The 19,853-nt window shown below is 39.1% G+C and overlaps 1 protein-coding gene across 2 annotated transcripts in view; it reads right to left on the reverse strand.

Moving 5' to 3' along the window:
* The window catches only part of MEIS1 (Meis homeobox 1), a 141,955-nt gene that overhangs the window by 118,207 nt on the left and 3,895 nt on the right, over window positions 1–19,853 (reverse strand). For both annotated transcript variants that reach the window (XM_040430088.1, XM_040430089.1), the window contains exons 3-6: window positions 19,129–19,270; window positions 18,122–18,172; window positions 17,551–17,601; window positions 16,409–16,555 (exon numbers count right to left, since the gene is read on the reverse strand). In XM_040430088.1, coding sequence (XP_040286022.1) covers window positions 16,409–16,555; window positions 17,551–17,601; window positions 18,122–18,172; window positions 19,129–19,270 — 391 coding nt within the window. The remainder of the gene's footprint in view (window positions 1–16,408; window positions 16,556–17,550; window positions 17,602–18,121; window positions 18,173–19,128; window positions 19,271–19,853) is intronic.

Consider the following 19,853-nt stretch of genomic DNA (forward strand, 5'->3'; position numbering starts at 1 on the left):
TTCTAATGGAGCAACATCTTTAAAGATGGTAGGTCCAAGGCTTTGGTCACAATTGGCCAACCATTTCAATATTGGAGCAATGGATCAATCTGACTTAACATCTGCCATGCCACAAAAGGCCAATGTTCTGCCCACTAGTCTTAGATACAAGGGATATCTGTACATGAGACACAATTTTAAGCACAGTCTTCAGTCTAATGGATGTATTAGTCATAGCTCCAACCACATCATTGATTAGACTGAAAGATTGTCAAGTGAGAGGTCACCTCAACAATTTTTGCGCTTTCAATACTCTTACAAGACATATTCCCCACCTTTCTAAAAGAAAATATATCAGTCTCACACAATACGTAACAATATTCCTCTCAAGTTCAGTCCAAATACCCTAAAGAACTGTAGAATGTAGCACCTTTGTCCGGCCATGAGCCTCAGAGAAACACTCTCATAACTGCATGCAAACAAACTGTTAACATGGGAACCTCAGCGCCCCGTCTTTGATGTAGCTGTCATCTAGCCCAGTGACTCAATTTGAGCTCCTAGTGCTCCTTAGCAATTTGATTGAACTTCACTTGTTACAGGACTGACATACAGAGATCATAAAAATTAATTGCCTCTAATGGTTGCTGCACCACACTGCTCTGGGAAATGTGTAAAGAAAAAGCATTGATAAGATGAGCTTATTGAAGAAAAGAAGGATTAAACTCAAGTCCCTCAAGAAGTGATATGTCTTTATCTGAGACTGAATTGGATACAATATATCCAATGCATTATAAAAATAAAAGCAAAAATACTAAATAGATACAATTGGCTAAAAAACAAACCTCTATGTTAGGTTGGTTAGGCGACTTTCACACTTGCGCCAAAGCAATCCAGCAGGCTGTTCTAGCAGAGTGAAATGTATATTCTCTCACCCTTAGTTGTGGTGCTGCACCACATAAATATCCACGGTGCTCACTGGGGAAACCGAAGAGAGTCCTGTGTCAGTTCACCGCGTGTACTGTAGATGAATCCGGAGTAATCCTCTGGCACTTATTTAAAACTTAATAGTTTTTATTGTTAGCGCTTTAAAAACAACCAACAGTTACAAAAATAGGCATAAAAATGCTGCGCGTTTCGGATGCAGTAAAACCACGATGCCACGAGGAAGGATGTTTTGCTACATCTGAAATGCGTAGTATTTTAATGCCTATTTTTGTAACTGTTGGATGGTTTCAAAGCGCTAACAATAAAAAAAAATGGAGTTTTAAATGAGTGCCAGAGGACTATTCCAGATTCACCTACAGAGGAACAACCTGCTTGAATTCTCTGGATCAGAGCTAGCCAGATATGGCTATTCACTGCCAGAGCCCATTAACTATAATGGGAAACAACGGTGATATGGCAGCTTCTCGGAATAAGGCCTCATGCACACGGCCATTGTTTGGGTCCGCATCCGAGACGCCGTTTTTGCGGCTTGGATGCGTACCCATTCACTTCAATGGGGCCGCAAAAGATGCGGACAGCACTCCGTGTGCTGTCCGCATCCGTTGCTCCGTTCCGTGGCCCCGCAAAAAAAATAGAACATGTCCTATTCTGGTCAGTTTTGCGGACTAGAATAGGCATTTCTACAATGGGCCGCATGTTCCGTTCCGCAAATTGCGGAAGGCACACGGGCGGCTTCCGTTTTTTGCGGATCTGAGGTTTGCGGATCACAAAAAAAGGAACGGTCGTGTACATGAGGCCTATGTGCCAGGATTTAGTTGGACAAGATCTATTATATACAGTGGTTTTTGTCCAGCTGAATCCATGTATTTATGCCGGGGAGCATACAGATGTCTGCCGGATACTGTTATAGTTTATGGAGTCTGGTGGGCACAAAGCACTATCCAGCTATGCCGGATCCGGAGAACACCTCTGCCAGAACAGCCTGCAGGATTGCATTAGCACTAGTGTGAAACTACCCTTAGTAATAGGGTTCTATAAGTGGCACATGGTCTTCTGCTCATTGCACATATGGAACTACCAGAACAAAGCAATGTTATAGAGGCTTTTAGATATTTTGATGAATGTTAATTAATTATAAACCTTTATTGTGCCCTGTGTAAGAAAAGAAAATACACTAAAAAACATTTTGAGACTACCACCCAAAATTGCATTAAAAAGTGGTCTTCTAGGAGGTGATCTTTTTGATGACTTTTTCCAGTATGTACAATAAATGGTGGAACCTGCCACAGGAAATCTGGTCTAAATAAGTGGGTGGTATTCTCTAAGAGGTAGTCATATGAGAAGGGTTCAATATATTTAGGATATATTTCCTTTGCTCTGGTCTGCTGTTACCTTCCCTGGTATTTTTGTGCCTAAAGATGCCAATACACCTTACTCTAATGTTGATCAAAATAGATGATTGCTCATTGGGTAAAATTTAACAACAAACGATAAGAGATCTTCATTGCCTAGAAAAAAGGCTGAGCTCAAAGTAATCCTCTGAATGTCAGGCTAAAGATTTGTCTTTGAAAGAAAATGCAATTGTGGACAAAATATAACTTTTTGATAGGACAGTCACAGAAAGATCGCTCATTTGCCACTAGTGTCATTACATATGTGTGGCCAGTTTAAATTACCTTAACATCCAACATGGAGTAAGATCAACCTATTTATATCTAATGTGTATGATCACCTTAAAATCCATGGAGCAGATTGACATCCATAGTAATGTTATGATGACAGCCAACCACATCAATGATGTCTCTCCTGGAACAGTGGTGGAAGAAGCATGTGGCCACAGCAGTGGAATCAATCTTTTTCCAAAATGTTTTAAATATTTTTCACGATTCTAAGGAATCGTGGAAAAGTCCTTTACATATATAGATCCTGTATAGCACAATGTCAACAGCAGTTTGATGGTGGGCCCATGGAAGAGTGGTCTTGATGCAGAAGAAGTGAGCATTGTACTTTCATCAGACACTGTAGACATTGTAGACCTAATTAATGCACACACCCTCGTTATACATGACCTGGCAATGACAGTGGTAGGTACATTCTTATAATGTTGGATTATCTCTTATCCATTTGGAAGCCAATGCATTAAATTATGTACATAGCAAAGTGAGTGTAGAGTGAAATGATTTCGTCAACTTCATATTTGACAGTGGCTTATGACGAGTGAAAGTAGCGAGACACAAAGCTCCTCTTGATGAAATAGATGACAAAATCCATAGCCTCAACATTATGTCCATTGTTTATGTTATAGAAGGGAGCTTAAGGAGCATGTTTCCTGTTCCTCTATCCATTACTGCCATCAAGTAGAATGATCTATAGTGGGAGTCTTGGGAACCAAGATCTAGCAGAAGCTCTGTGTATTAATGGACATCAGTGTCACACCATAAGGTGCAAACAAATGTATGCTTTATATTCAAGGATTATAATGGGAATATGTCACGTATGCTCCATATTTGTCCTCAACCTTATGGTAGAAAAACAAAATCTGTCATCCTATTCCTCAACCGATTTAAAACTCCCAAATGGCACAGAATGTTGGAAGAACTTGGAAGGCGACAGATTTTAATGTATTTAATTGCAGCCTGTGGACACTGTAAAGACGGATCAGTTCTCACAGCCCAATCAGTGAACTGCTTCTCCTTGGAGCTCCTTCACATCGCATGGAGCACCTCTTAGAAGTGATCCTAACAAAGGAAGTATTTAATGCAATTTCTTTGTAAACAAAACAAATAATAGAGATTGAAAAGATGAAAGTGTATGTTAAATAAAGACGCGCGCTCCAGCTCTGCTTTCATAAAATCTACTTAACAGTGATACTCTCTCTCCCTCTCTTAGGAGCTAAACCAATAATCTCAGACACAAGCGCCCAGGTTCTTCCTCTGAGACTTCAGCCAAATGCATAGTGGAGAACTACATTTTTATTTCAGTCGTAGGTATAGCATTACAATAACACTAGACATGGACAACCCGTGCTAAAGCCAGAGATACAATGCTATTCCAAATATATTTAACTTCCTAGTCATCAGCCCGGCAGAAACTAAAGCTCAGCTATTTCTATTTTTCTGGATAGTTTCCTGGAAGTGACACACACAACAGAATAAAAAACATGGAGACACGCACAGTACTGCGACATCCCTATATTACTCTAACATACCGCACTCCCATGCGTTCTGATGGAGATAGATGTCTCTGGGGTGTTAGGTGAACTATAGGTTGCCATACACATTAGAATACTGTTGGCTAAACTGTTGTCTTTGGCTGCATCGGCCGACTAGTCAAGGTACATAATGGTCTCCTTGATAGCAGCCATTGGTGCAAAGACAGATCAGGCATGTTGGATCTGAGCATGCCCATTCTTTTGTAACCAAGAGAGATAAGTCGGTATCAGAGTGGTCTGGCAGAGGCTTGTTTCCACATCCTCATTTAAAAAATGCACATTCAGCACAGCCAAGCATGCATGTTTATGGAGTATTCAAGAGGAAAAGATTTCCACTGGCATCTTAATCATGCAGAGGGATGGTACTCTAAGATATTAGTCACACCCTTCCTCTTCAGGCCCTGCACTACGTATAACTGTTGGCCAGTATCTTGGTCAGGCGACATGTATTGTTCCCGACTTCCCAGAACACATCCATGTTAGCCTTGGCCTAGCATACACGTGTTTTCAGAGGACAGAGTTGAGCAAGCAGCTGCCAGAGACCTGTGTTGAGAACCAAATGTTTTGAGTGTTCAAATTCAATGTGCCCGACCATTCTACCTTCCGACATCATCTGTCAGGAGAAAGTCGGGAGGCCCCCATACACATAAGATAGTTGGCTAGTCCCACCAAAATCAGAGTGTTCAGGCTACTTAACGCTTATGTATATGTGCACCTTTAGTGTTATGGGGGTGACCTACTAAAACCTACGGCTGTCAAAATAACTGTCTATCTATCTATCTACTTTGCTTGATAATCCGAAATTTTTGATAATAAGACACCTATCTAGTTCCATTGGGTCCATATTGAAGTATTTACTATATTTATTATTGCATCTATGAAATCCATGGGATTCCAGGTAATTTTCCAAGTAGTCTTAACTTCAGGGCTCATTCACACGACCGTAAGATTGCCATGCCCGTGCCAGCGGCGGTGTGGGTCCGCGAACCACAAAAAATACGGCAAAGGATAGGACATGTCCTATATCTTGCGGTGTGGAGACATGAACCCAAAAGCCCACAGAAGGGATTCCGATGGCTTCCGATCCGCTCCTCCGCTCCACAAAAGATAGGAGATATCCTATCTTTTGCCGTATTTTGCTGATCGTGGATCAATTCAAGTCAATAGGTTGCGTGAATGAGCCCTCAGGTTGTAAAAGCCACTACGTTTAGGAAATATGTTGCATTACCCTGTTGCTTTCTATTTTCCAATTATAGAAAAAACTAGAAACCCAGGGCTTTTCAACCTTCACTATGTCAGAGCAACCTCACTAAGTGCAAATGCATTGTGTAATGGCCACTGAGCAAGGACAAGGTTTTGTCGCTACAGAAAGTCAATAAACCTCCAGCTTCTACAATGTTTACTTCATAGATGTTCTTCTCAAGAAGTGGAAAGTAAAAAAAACTGTGAGGCAATAAATAGGTGGGATCATCTTCTCTCTCCAGGATGGTCTAGATGACCAGAGGGAGAAGGTTAAAAAGGAAGCTCTTTATTATCCCACATAGTCCAAGATGAAGATGCAACTACATCTCAGGTTGGGTTACACAACTTAAATCATTTGACGTGAATAGAAATGGAGGTAAAAAATTATATGGTGTGGAAACATCAATAAGAACTGAACAAGTTGTCCTGCTGCAAGTCAAACTTATATAGTGCTATTATGTTCTGAGGCGCTGTAGAGACTATGACCAATCACATCAGTCCCTGTTTCCAATCAAATTTTCTCACCTCAGACACTTAAGGGCCAATTTCATAGGAAGCCAGTGAACTTATGAGTACAGTTTAGGAAAATGGGGTGAAATGGGAGTGCCCAGAAGAAAACCATGCTAACATGGAGAACACACAAACTCCATGAAGATGTTGGGGGGGACCTGAAGATGAGTGGGGACCTGATGAAGAAAAAATCCAAAAACTGCTTGTCCTAAAGTTGGCAAATACCATTAGACCCTCTTTCTTGATTACGAGGGCCCTGCACTTGTTAGGGTTATTCAAACTGTGTTTGGCAGCGTCCACTTGCATATGCACCTGGAAAGCTCCCGGCACATGCGTCAAATACATCTATAGATCACATTCACCTAACAGAGGCCAAAAGAGTGTCCTTTTTGGCTTTGTCAAGCTGATATATGTTCATATACCTTTTTTTGCTGTATGAAATCTGCTGTGTTATTCCATATAGAGGTATCGAGTAAAAGAGAAATATTGCATACTACTACTGAATATCCTAACTCCAATGGAAGCCCCAATGTTTTCAGCTGAAGAAGGAAATTAAGGTGTCTGGGGGGAACTTCCCACAAATGCCAGCAATACATTAATTCTGGGGATACTATATCTCCTCATGGAGGAGTCTTATAGGGCAGGCAACGATCCTTTGGAATTCTGGGAAGAGAGTATGCAAATGAGCTCTTGATAAGCTCCGGCTCTAATGCCACCAGATGTAAGGCAGATATCCTATAAGTCAACGTTTGACCTTTTAAGCAGGTTTTGAGTCGTGACTGGGATAATAATTAAAGGCTATGTACACCTTTGGGGATAATTTTTTTTATGATTGCATTTTACTCATTTGGGGCTAAAAATCATTTTTTCAATTGATCTTTATTAAAAATATTGAGCCATGCTGTCACAAAGGGTTAACTGTTTTTCTTGCTGTGTGAATTGTACTTTTACTTTCACTTTGTGCCGGTCATCTAATAACCTTTATTGCTAAATTACTAAGAGGTCATAAACACTTATTTAAAAATGGATTTAGACGGGCCGGCTAAGCTGCTGATTGTTGGGAAGGAAGCGTTCCTTCCCAACAGTTGGCTGCTCGTTCAGTGAAGGAGACAGCGATCTCCTTCACTGTATGAGGACGGGGGATTGCTATAGGGATCCCTCGTCCTCATATAGAATCATAGCTTCTGATCAGCAGATCGCTGTTTGGACAGCACAAGTGACTGCATTGCATGAGTGACATGATCATTCGATGAACGAGCGTTTCACTTGTTCACCGGCAAAATGATCGGGAACAACCGTTCGCAGGAATGGTCATTCCTGATAATCTAGGCAATTATTGGTGTGTCTAAATGCACCTTTAGCCACATTCTTATCAGTAAGATAAGGATTGAGCTTTGATGAGTGTTTATACTGTCAGAGAGCAGAGATAAGAAGCCCGTCAGTTCCTTGCCTGATGGAACAGATAAAAAATTCAGATCCTGCTAATAGAGCATCTCAGCTCTGTGCAGAAAAAAGGACTCCATATTTTTATTAAACACCAATTTAAAAAATAATTTTTAGTTCTTAATGAGTACAATGCATTAATGAAAAAAATTGCCCCAAAAGGTGTACATAGCCTTTAAGTCAACATCTCATCTGCTGATATCTGTTTGGGGTGATGGCCCCTCATCAGTGCAGAGCAAAGAGTACTGGCTTAACTGGGTGAGAGGACTAGGTCAGGATTTGGGAGAAACTCTATCTCTCCTAAACAACATGCCTATCTGCCTAAACAGCATGAGGAGCAGTACATACAGACATATGTATGCCATATGGAGAATTCAATTTAAACCCCTAAAAGCTGTGTCACCATACAATTCATGACATAGGTATAAAGTAGCATTTAACCAACTAACATGTAGAATGAGCATATTAGTCGGATTCTATGGCTGCATAAAGCAAAATGCAATAAAAGAAATATATATATAAAAAAGACTTCCTAGCTGGCTCTATCACCTCTGAGCTATATTACACTAAATGATTATTCCGCAGTTTGTTCGGTTTTTCGAAGAATATATTAACTTAATTTAAGAATTTCGGCAAAGATGAATTAGTCTAGTGGGATTAGATATTTTGGCAGCAACCAAAATGGACCGGTAATAAGTAAGAGGCCTGCCTACCCCCATTTCTTGACAAATGCCTTTCACTACCTTTCATACGTTAACTGACCATTAAAATATGGCAGAAAGATATGATGCCATTCTAGTAAGGGCAACATATTTGTGGCAATTGTGTAATGGAGTCTGTAATGGTAACGTAGTCTCAGTTATAATATTAAAAGATCTATTAAAAGAGAAGTTTGGGAGGATTTGGGATATGATGGCCTTTTTTTGGATTGATCCCAGATAAACCTTTTAAAGGGAATCTGTCACCAGGAAATTCACTGATAAACCAGGCACAATGTCTTGTAGTTCTAGCTCACCTGAATGTAATGCTACCTTCCATCCTTCCACTGCTTCCGGAGCTATAATAGGGAGAAAGCTGCAGCAGAAAGGAAGTGCCCCCTGAGCCGCCAGCTTGATATATAAATCTAGCAGAGCAATTGGGGGAGATCTCTGGATCCATGTGAGGTACAGGGCTGGTTCTGGCTTTGTTAGAAAGAGATTGTCACATACTATATGATGTGACAATGTAACAATAATGATGGGATAACTCCTTTAAAGAAAAGGGTTTAGATCATGCATAAGGAATTCCTGTTTCATAGATACTATGGTGGGGAATTTTTCCAGACTCTGGCTCCAGATCACCAAATGTTGCAAGTTTTTCTTAATAAATCTGTAAACAGACTATTTGGCTGCTTACTTTTACCCAGGTCCACAAATTGTTTTTATGGAAGGTTTTATATTCTTGTGTCTGCACATCGTGTAATGTTCGCAGCTTTCATGCCACTGATTATTCCGGGAGCACAAGAGACACTATGTTAATGTTACAGCCCTGGAGGACTATAGGAGTAGCTCAGTGCTAATGTCAGTGCCTGTGAAAAGGGTGACCCCGGTCGATGCCCCCTGGTCAAATGACTGTGGACCACTCACCCTGTGTATTGTTAATAGCTTCTTCACCCACCTAGCAACAAAGTATCCTACTTTCCTATAGGGAAACCTCTGTGTGGACAACTCCCTCAACGTAAATGGGAAGGTTTGTTACTAGGTTGACGCCTGATATAGGGGGAAAAAATGTGAACGGCCTCCTGCTCAGCTCACTAGATAAGACCTAATGAAGTGAGCCTCCCACCGTCTACATTCTGGGAATATTTGGGAATGCTGTTTATGGCCTATGTTTCCATTAAGGACTGGTTTCGGCTTCACAAATTGAGTAATGGTTGTTTATTTTTATTTTTTAACTGATTCAATTAATTAAAATCTATACGTATCAAGCCGTTCCATAAGGTCACAGAAGTGCTACAAACTCTGCTGCACCCCGGCCCAAAGCATGTCGAAATCGATTGGGAGAATGTTGAGGATACACAGCGCGTATCTCGGAGATCTCTTATCAGTTCTGTCTCCATACAGCGTCTTTGATGTTTCAGTCATATAATGTTGATTAATAGTTATTTTTATGGAAAGCTTCATGACAAGTTCACTTTTTGATCATTGCTCTGCCGTCCCCTATAGGAATTTGGCTTATTGCTTCAGTTTTTTTTTTTTTTTTTTTTTAGCCTTGATGTGGTTTCGATAATTATTACAGTATTTGCAAAATTATCTGAATAATAACATTTACGAGGCAAGTTAACTATTTAAAGGGATATTACGGTTTTGAAAATAAAGGTTTTTATTTGTATTAGGAAGCGTTTAGCATTTTTACAAGATACTTTCTGTATCCATTTTCTCATGCTTGCAGACATTGGAGGAACCGTCTTTTTTTTTTTTTTTTTTTTCGGGGGATAAAAATCTATCCTCAAAATATACATGGTTTGTTATAGTCACAGTACAGTTCCCAGAGTTGTACAATGCCAAGCATCTGTGGCCATCACATAACCAGGACATGTGTTTATCCACTGGACTGAAACAATTAAGGTTTCTAGTGAATAACAGCAAGCAGAGATCATAAAACAATAATAATAAGAGGAACTGATACAGAAAGTATATTGAAAATTTTGTACAAACTGTAATACCCCTTTAAGAACACATACATAACTACTATTGACTGGTTTGTACTTTGTATATCTTACTTGCTGTCACATTGAGTATGCTAGGGAATGAAACTATGGGAGGATAACATGGTTGTCATTGGGATTGATTATTGCTTCCCTGTGGAATATTGCTGCAAGGGTGGCATACGTTTTTCCAACTAGCTGCTATTCGGACACCAAGTTTTATTCATTGCTGCATTTTCTCTTTTTTTTTCTACTTGTCTTATGTGTCATAAAGTATGATTTACATTTTGACATAGGATAGGGATAATATTGGCACTTTGTAAATCACTGTGTCCTTTCCCTAATACACTCAACCATTTGCAAAGTATTAAATACCATTATGTCTTCACCCTATTTATCCCAGTATTAAGCATCAACCCTTGAGATTTTAGGCTGACATGGACAGGATCCTAAATGTGACTTTTCACTATGTTTATTGCTGTTTTTGCTAGGGCAATTACTTTTTGACTTACTGTTATGCAAATTGCCAGTAATGTTTGTACATGCGCTGATAACAGCTATATATAGTTCTATACAGTATGTATCAATGAAAATGTCTTAGGCTACTTTCACACTTGCGTTTCGGCTTACCGTTTGTGAGATCCGTCATGGGCTCCAAAACGGATCAGTTTGTCCCTTAATGCGTTCTGAATGGAAAAGGATCCGCTCAGAATGCATCAGTTTGCCTCCGATCAGTCACCATTCCGCTCTGGAGGCGGACACCAAAATGCTTTTCTGTCCGTCCTGGGATGCGGAGCGAGACAGATCCTGACGCACAATGTAAGTCAATGGGGACGTATCCGTTTTCTCCGACACAATAGAAAACAGATCCGTCCCCCATTGACTTATAATGGAGGTTCATGACGGATCCGTCTTGGCTATATAAGACATAATACAACCGGATCCGTTCATGACGGATGCAGGCGGTTGTATTATTGCAACGGAAGCACTTTTGCAGATCCATGACGGATCCAGCAAAAAATGCTAGTGTGAAAGTAGCCTTACGCAACATAAGCATAAACCTGTCCAGATGATGAATATGTCACATGGTAAACCAGTTAAGACGCCCATCCCCTGTCGTACATTTCCATAGCAGACAACTCACAATAAGGTCATGGCCGCACATGCAGGGTTTTTTTTTTGTGCGTTTTTGATGCCAAAATCTTGAGTGGATCATTCAAGTAGAAAAAGTATCAAGGATAGATATTATTTCTTCTCTTTTTTCAAATCCACTCCTGGTTCCTGGTTTTGGCTTCAAAAACTGCATCAGAAAACCTGAACGTGTGGCTATAACCTTAGGCCTATACATATGTTGCACAAAGACCAACACAATTATTATCTTAATATTTGCCGAATTTTAGTACTCAGTTCTACAATAAAGAACATTTACCATGTATACCATGTAAAGTAGTTGAAGGAGTCAAAACGTAGCAATCTAATATTACAAATCATACGTTATAATGCATTCATAGGCATAGCTGAGCTGAGTTTGTCATTTCGTTTCTTGGGATAGCGTCATGACACATGTTGCACATTAAATTGCATTTTTTTTTTTTTAAATAATACATTTAATCCTCTAGAAAATGTTGAACGTTTTTATTGTGGTTCTTTTTGTAAATATTTTTAATAACAGCAAAACTAAATTAGGATTGTAAAATAATGGCCCATCTGTGGCGGATCTAGATCCTGTGCCGCAAGTTCATTAATTTCATTTTTTATTATTTCGTAAAACATCTCATGCCTTTAGCATGTCAGTGCTGGAACGCGATTCATTTCTCAAATGTAGTAACTTTGTTAGTGTGAAGCTTTATATTGTTTGTGCCGAAATATGAAAAATAAATGCCCAATTCCAATAGCGACACCGGCTTTATATAGATAAAGCAGAGCTGAGTTTGTGACGCAGCTAATTGTGATTTTATGCATTGTCTGTGATTTCTATCTATATCTACAAGTAACTCTAATGCGTTATGTTAATTCTATAACTTTCTATATCTTAATGAATGCATAATATACATGATTATTATATTTACGTTTTGTTTTTTCGTTAAGGCCAAAAGTTATTGGTTTCAGTCCAAAAAGTTACCAGAATTGTCTATAAATGGTTATAAATAATAATTATTTATAAATAGATTATAGCATTTATTATAGTACAACATATCATACATTACATGTGTCACAGAAAAACCCAATATCCTTTAATACAATTTACGTTTGTTTAAGCATTTGGACTAATTCAAGTCTTCTGAAGTTTATTTCTAGAATTATCTGGCATTTCCAAAATTTGAGAAATCTGGGCCTAGGATTCACTAATGGTGGAAATAAATAATCGGTGAAAAAATATGAACAACAATCTGCTGGCTCTGCTTTAAATATGGCGGTGAAATCCTGAAAAAGTCTCTTGCCTCATATTGCTACCACACTGTCATGTATCATATTAATTGCCAATTTGAAAACGTCCAATCCATATTTCTCACCTATAACTTATGAAATAGACAAATTAACTCCTGTGTAGCCAGAGGGCAGTAGAAACCTGAGCTGTTCTGAACTTTGCAGGCAGAAATAAAAAAAAAAAAAAAAAAAAAAAAGTTTTGAAACAGATTATTTTTAAAGGGTCCATGGATATAAGAAACCTTTCTTATATGCAGGTGGAGCTGCTAGGCCAGGAGAAATACAGTAATCACTACTTTATCTGCCCCCTGCCCCATGGAATAATCAAACCAACATAACTCAAGTTTTGGCAAAGCAAAATAGAAGATAGCAATTATAATTGGACTACTTGGCTTTACTCATCAGTGCTAGGCTGATAAATCAAGTCACATAATAAATTAAAAATGTTATCAGGCTGCAATAGCATAGACCTAAACATAGCGTATAAAAACGTAGATCCTTTATTTTTATTTTTTGTATTTAGCTCCCCAAAAAGTTTTCGAAGCTTCTCATAGTGCAATCATCAGAGTCAATGGACTAATCATAGTCAAGCATCAAGAAAAGAAAAATTTCAAAAATTCTAGAAACAATAATTCTATGTGGACTACAACATGCTATAGAAGAGACTGAAAATCGCACACTCCATAAGCAACTCCATTCGAGGGGTGGTCCCAGAAAGAGTTAATGAAACATGGCTGTTTAGAGGGGGCTCCTCCAGTGGTAAGCATAGGTGGAGCTGCATGGAGAGGTCAGATGCTGGACAGGAAGCGGTATTGGGTTACAGGACAAGATGAAGGACAGGCTCTAGTGTTGGTAAAAGCCTACTCCTCTTTACCATACTTTGCAAAGGAACAAGTTAAACAGGCAACCAGCCACTCCAGATCACATAACACCTGAAGGGGATCTTCATTTGTCAGCAAGGAGACAACAGTGCACTTCAAACTGGCTTGGCCGCATTCATACAAAAGTGCAAAAAGCTTTAAGTCTACAGGAAACTTTTTTTTTTCAAGGGTGGGGGTAGTGTCCTGGGTCTTGCTTAGAGTCGAATTTTGAACTAAAAGCAAAAATTGATCAAAACTTGTCTCAGCTGTATCCAATAATGATACCAATTTACAATCGGTCTACTTAAAATTTTCACTTCACGAAGTTTATAGCAGGAGAGGACAAATTAAATAAGAGAAAGATGAAGACAAAAGATAGAAGAGAAGAAAAAAGAAACAAAGAAAAAGTTATTCCTAATAGGTCCTTCTAGGAATCCATAATCAACCTAACAATTATAATGGCTAATTATGTTGAATAGATTACATATTAGCGGTTTTCAGGGCAGAATTTGTCAGTTAACTTTTTTTCATACATAAAGATAATTCACAAAATAACTTAAAGTAAGTTTCTCCGCCAGATAACAAACACAGCACTGCTTCATCTCACAGATTCAGTTTTGCCCTTAGTTTATATAGTAACAGCGATTGTTGGTGTCGAAATTAGAAACAGTTGGGCCCTACACTAAGCGTGACAAAGACTACAAGGAATTAATCTTCTACAACACTGACACAGTAAAGTCTTGAGATGTAGCAAGCAATAATAGCAAGTAAAGCTACCTCATTTGCAACCTGGTTCCATCACAAATGGCGCATTTGAGGTCCAAAATGAACTTTCAACTTCTTTAAAATAATTGTGCAACAGTTGAATTTACTAATTGTTTAAGATCTGTTATCCTCCTGTGTTCCAGGTCACTTTCTCAAGAAAATAATGATTTCTTGGAGAAAATGAGGTATAAATCTTCATTTTGGAGGCAATTAAAGTGTTGATTTCATTGGTGCCCCTGAGCTATTCTTGTAATTTGCTCAAATGGCTTTATGTCCCCTGCACAGCAGAGCTTTTTTAGTAACCTAGGTTCTAGCAAGACTTGTTGAATGGCAATATTTTTTTTTTGTTGAGCAGCTCCAACCTATGGTTCACAGTGTGTTCTCCAGGACACAAAGCTTTATGCTGAAATGTGAGGTGGACAAGGCCAGAGAAATGCAATGCATTATGGAACTGCAGGGGTTAATCAAGCTGTTAACTAATCTGAGAGGTGATGGTAATAATGCATTGAAAAAAAATCTGATTATTATTATTATCATCATCACTTTATAGTAATTAGTTTCCATATGTTCTCATTGCACATTTTCCACTAAAACCCCATTGCACATATAAGGAAATTTAAAGTCACACAGCACAGCTTGTTAACCCTTCGGGGTCCTGACTGTACCTGCCTGGTATCACTAGTATGCATTCACAAACAGTAACATATAGCAAATAGTAAATCCTTTGCATAGAGCAAAGTAACCAACTACACAAATATATAATTGTGTTTCTATTGTTTATATAGATAGATATATATATATCAATGTAAAAATGAGATTGAAATCATTGTTATGATTCGAAGCTTTTGACTATTTACAAATATATCAAAAGGGGGAAAAAAATATAAACAAACATGACGACCTAATTAACCTTTACACTGCCGAGCCTGTTCTCTCCACTCCTAGCCAGCAATGTCTGCACTGTGCGTCACCCCCATGGGTTCCCTTTAAAGCACACAGTCAATTAACCCTTGCCTCACGCCTGTCTTATCCCTATAGAAATAACATTGTCGCAGCAGTTTAACCACACAAAGCATTAACCCCCCGCATGAATGCAAAATGACCTTATCACGAAATTATTATAAATAAGCCTTTGGAAACCTTCGGAGCACTGGCAGGGAGAAATACAAAGCATCCATTGCGCCTCCTTCTGCGCCAATTCTTGCGCTGGCCTCTGGCGACAGAGAGGTGAGTGGGCGCTAGGAAGACTATGGAGACTCATAGAGAGCAGTAACGCGGGGCTGATCTTACAGGGAGGGAAGGAAAGGGAGATGGGCGCCCTCTCTGCGAGCGGCCTGTGCACAAAGCAATGTGCACTGAGGTCTGAATGCGCTCGGCCAAGGGAAACTGACAAGACAGCCTAATGAACCGTGCACACAGCAAGAGCATAGCCCAGTCCTGCTCCATGGCATGCCCCAGACCACCTAGACTACTATATACTGCACACCGACGTCCTCCATGGTCACCCATAGCATACTGCAAATAACCCCTCCTACCCTATATACAATACACCTATATAATGCAACTACATAAATATGCTATGCAATGTACTGCACCCCCTGTGCATACATCTAGTAGACATCGCCTATACAGTGTAATCACATCATTGCACCCACCCATTGCCCCTATATCCCCTCTCTTATCCTTTATATCATATACAGTGCGATCACTGCAAATGTAATCCTTATGCCCTCAGCTACACAATGCAGAATTCCCAGACTGTGCGGCATTTCTTGTAAATGATAGCATTAATGCACAGTAATATATATATATCCTATAATCCACACTATAGACCTCAGGCCACATACTCAGCATGATAACTGTAACCACTGCACACATCACCCCCATCATCGTTATCCATGTGATCACTGTACATATAGTATATATCACCACAAGATCATCACCTTCATCATCCTCCATAAAGCACATATTATAAGTGTTATTCCTGCAGCCGCTGCACTTATAATAATTCATGGTGAACTGGGATCTAAATACTTTTTAATTACAGTCATTTGTTTTTATTAGTAAAAGGCAAAAAAAAATAATTTATATATATTTAAAATAAATCAAGCAAACAGAAAGAGCCACCCAAAAAGCAGAAGATGCAACCTGGAGAAGCCCGTGTCCCAGCTCATCCTGCCAGGTCTAATCCGAGATCAGGGCTTAATGAAGCAATAATAGGCACATTATTCAACAAAAAATTTTTTTTTTCATTTCCTTAATCATATGCAAATAATAGAAAGGTTCCAGCAAATGGTGTGCATATCAAATAGGGAGGAATGAGGAATCTGCTCAGCTTACCTGATCTGTTAGGTTTGCTGATCTGGTCATGTCTTCACTGTCTGACTTGGATCCACCGTCCCTGTCCTCGATCACCAGGTCTATGGGCATTTTTCCTTTCAAACAGCTAATATACCGATGGCAGAAATTGTCGCACAGTTCATGTACCTAGATCCAAGGCGGGAGAAAAGAAAAGGGGGGAATAAAAATAATAATAATCAGGCGTAGATAAATAAAATTGACAAGAGCAATCAAGATCTCCTGGTAGCACAAACAAGGGGAACACATTCCAATTATCCTCCTGAGACCCTTCTTCCAAGACGCATCAGGAATTAGGAGGAACTTTTTTTTTTTTTTTTTTTTCTGCTAAAATAGAGATATCTTAGAAAATTGACACTGACAAGATGATTCACAAGCTACAACAAATGCAACACCCGTGCTAAATTCATCTGCTCCTGGGGGCTGTGACCACTGCAGTGATGATGACCCGCATGGGTGACATTTCAAGCAAACTATGTCATTTTATCTGGTTACATCCTCATAGCAGACTGCAATGCAAAAAAATTAAAATATATATATATATCAGGATATAACACTGGCAGTTGTCTTCAGGCCCGAATAGTTAGAATGGGGCCTTATGCTTTAATATTTAAAGCCATAAAGAAATGGAATAAATAAAATTAAAAAAAAGCCTGCATGCGACTTTTATAGCTGGCATCAAACTGCAATCTCCTTTATTGCTCAGATGCAAAACAGCCAGTAAAATGACATTCTCATCCTTCTCCCTTCAGCTTTCCAGAACACATCCTGGAGAGCAGGCAGCTCTTTCCATGGAAAACCTCCCACAACAATCTCCTGATTTTTTATTTTTTTTATATATATTATTTATTTATTTAGTTATTGCATGTATCAAAATAATGATCATCTCCCCCAAATATTACCCTGAATATAACCAGTAATGTACCCAGGCAGCATTGCACACTCTACACCAGGCCTGGGCGGTAGTGATCCTGGATTTAATAGCTGAAATGGCAATTAAACCGAAAAGAGAAATGGATTCTGTGATTTGGCCTGACACTAATTACACAGAACCAGAAATAAAGACATCTATGTAAATTCCCTATTAGCTATAGGTTATGATGACTCCACAGCACATGCTTTACCTTTTCTAATTCCAATAGATGAAACCTTAATACTTGTATGGCTTGGATCATCTGTAAAAGACACAAGCAAAAATACCAGGATCAATATTGCAGCACACAACAGCCTTGCATGCCAAAAAAACACGACTTAAATAATACAGTAAAGAATATACAGTCTATTCCTAAACCTAAACTACTCATGGACTCCAGCAACCGGTGTGGGATTTCTGTCTTGGGCTTTACTTTTGATGCCTTTCCTTTGGAATCCCCTAAATAGTGGGGGGGCTTTTGATGTATTTTCAATCTGTTTGTCTACAACTCTGGGGGGATGTGACAGCACAGAGAAGAACTAAAGGTTTTGACAACCCTAAATAAACCAAGAAGCTGATTACTGCAGTCACTTACTGGGTGTCATAAAAAAGGAGCCATCTCATTTGGTAAAGAGGGGCAGATATCTGTGCAGTGATCTCTGTGTAAACTGGGACTTGTATTGGAGGGCTATGCACAAACTAAACAAGCAAAGGAGCCAAGGAACAGACATCAAATAATATATATGGAATACATAGGCTAGAAAGATAATATAAAACCTTACCAAGTTATCCAATTCCGGATTAGAAGAAAACAAGGGCTTTTCTGCTCGAATCTGGAGCCAAATAATAGGGAAATAGAATCACTCAGTTGCTATTAAGTTTCCTGCCTCATTATAATAAATAGCAGTCCAATCATTCAAGTTTGTATATAGTTATCAAGTCAATGAGATCTAGCAGTAAGTATGTATGTCTGTAGGTATGTACTACATGTAAGTATGTGTGTAAGTATATACTACATGTAAGTATGTATGTGTGTAGGTATGTAGTACATGTGAGTATGTATGTGTGTACTACATGTAAGTATGTATATATGTAGGTATGTACTACATGTAAGTATGTAAGTATATACTACATTTAAGTATGTATGTGTGTAGGTATGTACTACATGTAAGTATGTATATATGTAGGTATGTAGTACATGTATGTCTGTAAGTATATGCTACATGTATGTATATCTGTAGGTGTGTACTACATGTAAGTATGTATATCTGTAGGTATGTACTACATGTAAGTATGTCTGTAGGTATGTACTACATGTAAGTATGTATATCTGTAGGTATGTACTACATGTAAGTATGTCTGTAGGCATGTACTACATGTATGTATGTATGTATGTGTGTATGTATGTTCTACATGTATGTATGTATGTGTGTATGTATGTACTACATGTAAGTATGTCTGTAGGTATGTACTACATGTAAGTATGTATATCTGTAGGTATGTACTACATGTAAGTATGTCTGTAGGTATGTACTACATGTAAGTATGTCTGTAGGTATGTACTACATGTAAGTATGTATATCTGTAGGTATGTACTACATGTAAGTATGTCTGTAGGTATGTACTACATGTAAGTATGTCTGTAGGTATGTACTACATGTAAGTATGTATGCCTGTAGGCATGTACTACATGTGTGTATGTATGTGTGTATGTACTACATGTAAGTCCGGTACAATCATACATGTAAACAGACAATATGGAGGGGTATTCATGCATTGCTTGGCTGACCTGTTTGGCAAATACTGCAATGTCTTCATTGAAAGACTCAGAGGAGCACACATCACCGCCTGCCACCCCTGGTTCTCTGGGGGTACAAGTAGCTAATTCACATTTTTCAAAAATCAGTGCTAATAGAGGGAACAGGGGGTGTCTGTAAGAGAAACACAAGAAATCAGTACGGCTTGTACCCTGCCAGTGCCCGGTGATCAGAGAGGGCACATGCCCTTGTGCCCTCTGGCAGCTCAGGGCCACACACAACACCACAGGCCCCAGGGCAGGACCCTGCAAACATAGACGGGCACACAACACTGCAGGCTAGAAGGAAGCTTACAATGTGGTAGCAAAATATAATGTCGCTAAATAATACACACTGCGACTATAGACGAGCACAGTGCACAGAGCAGCAGGACACCCGAAAAAAACGCATTTAACAGTGTCTGCTTGTTGAAACACTTTATATATATATCCCTTTGGATTATTTTTCACTTTTTATACACAACGATCAGGGTTTGGCTGTTACAACGCACCATACATAACATTAAAAGGACACAAAATACACACAGCCACTCACACTCCTACATTTGCCGCATATACACACTACAGCGCCTATATGCAATGCGTTTTGGCTTGTTTCATCCCACAGCATACACTAGTGTGAGGCTCATGGCTCCTTTACTACAGGCAACACACACACAGCAAAGCCCTGACACAACACTGGCTGTAAGGCTGTGTTC

The sequence above is a fragment of the Bufo bufo genome, chromosome 4 (genome assembly GCF_905171765.1).
Source record: "Bufo bufo chromosome 4, aBufBuf1.1, whole genome shotgun sequence".
Classification (NCBI taxonomy): domain Eukaryota; kingdom Metazoa; phylum Chordata; class Amphibia; order Anura; family Bufonidae; genus Bufo; species Bufo bufo.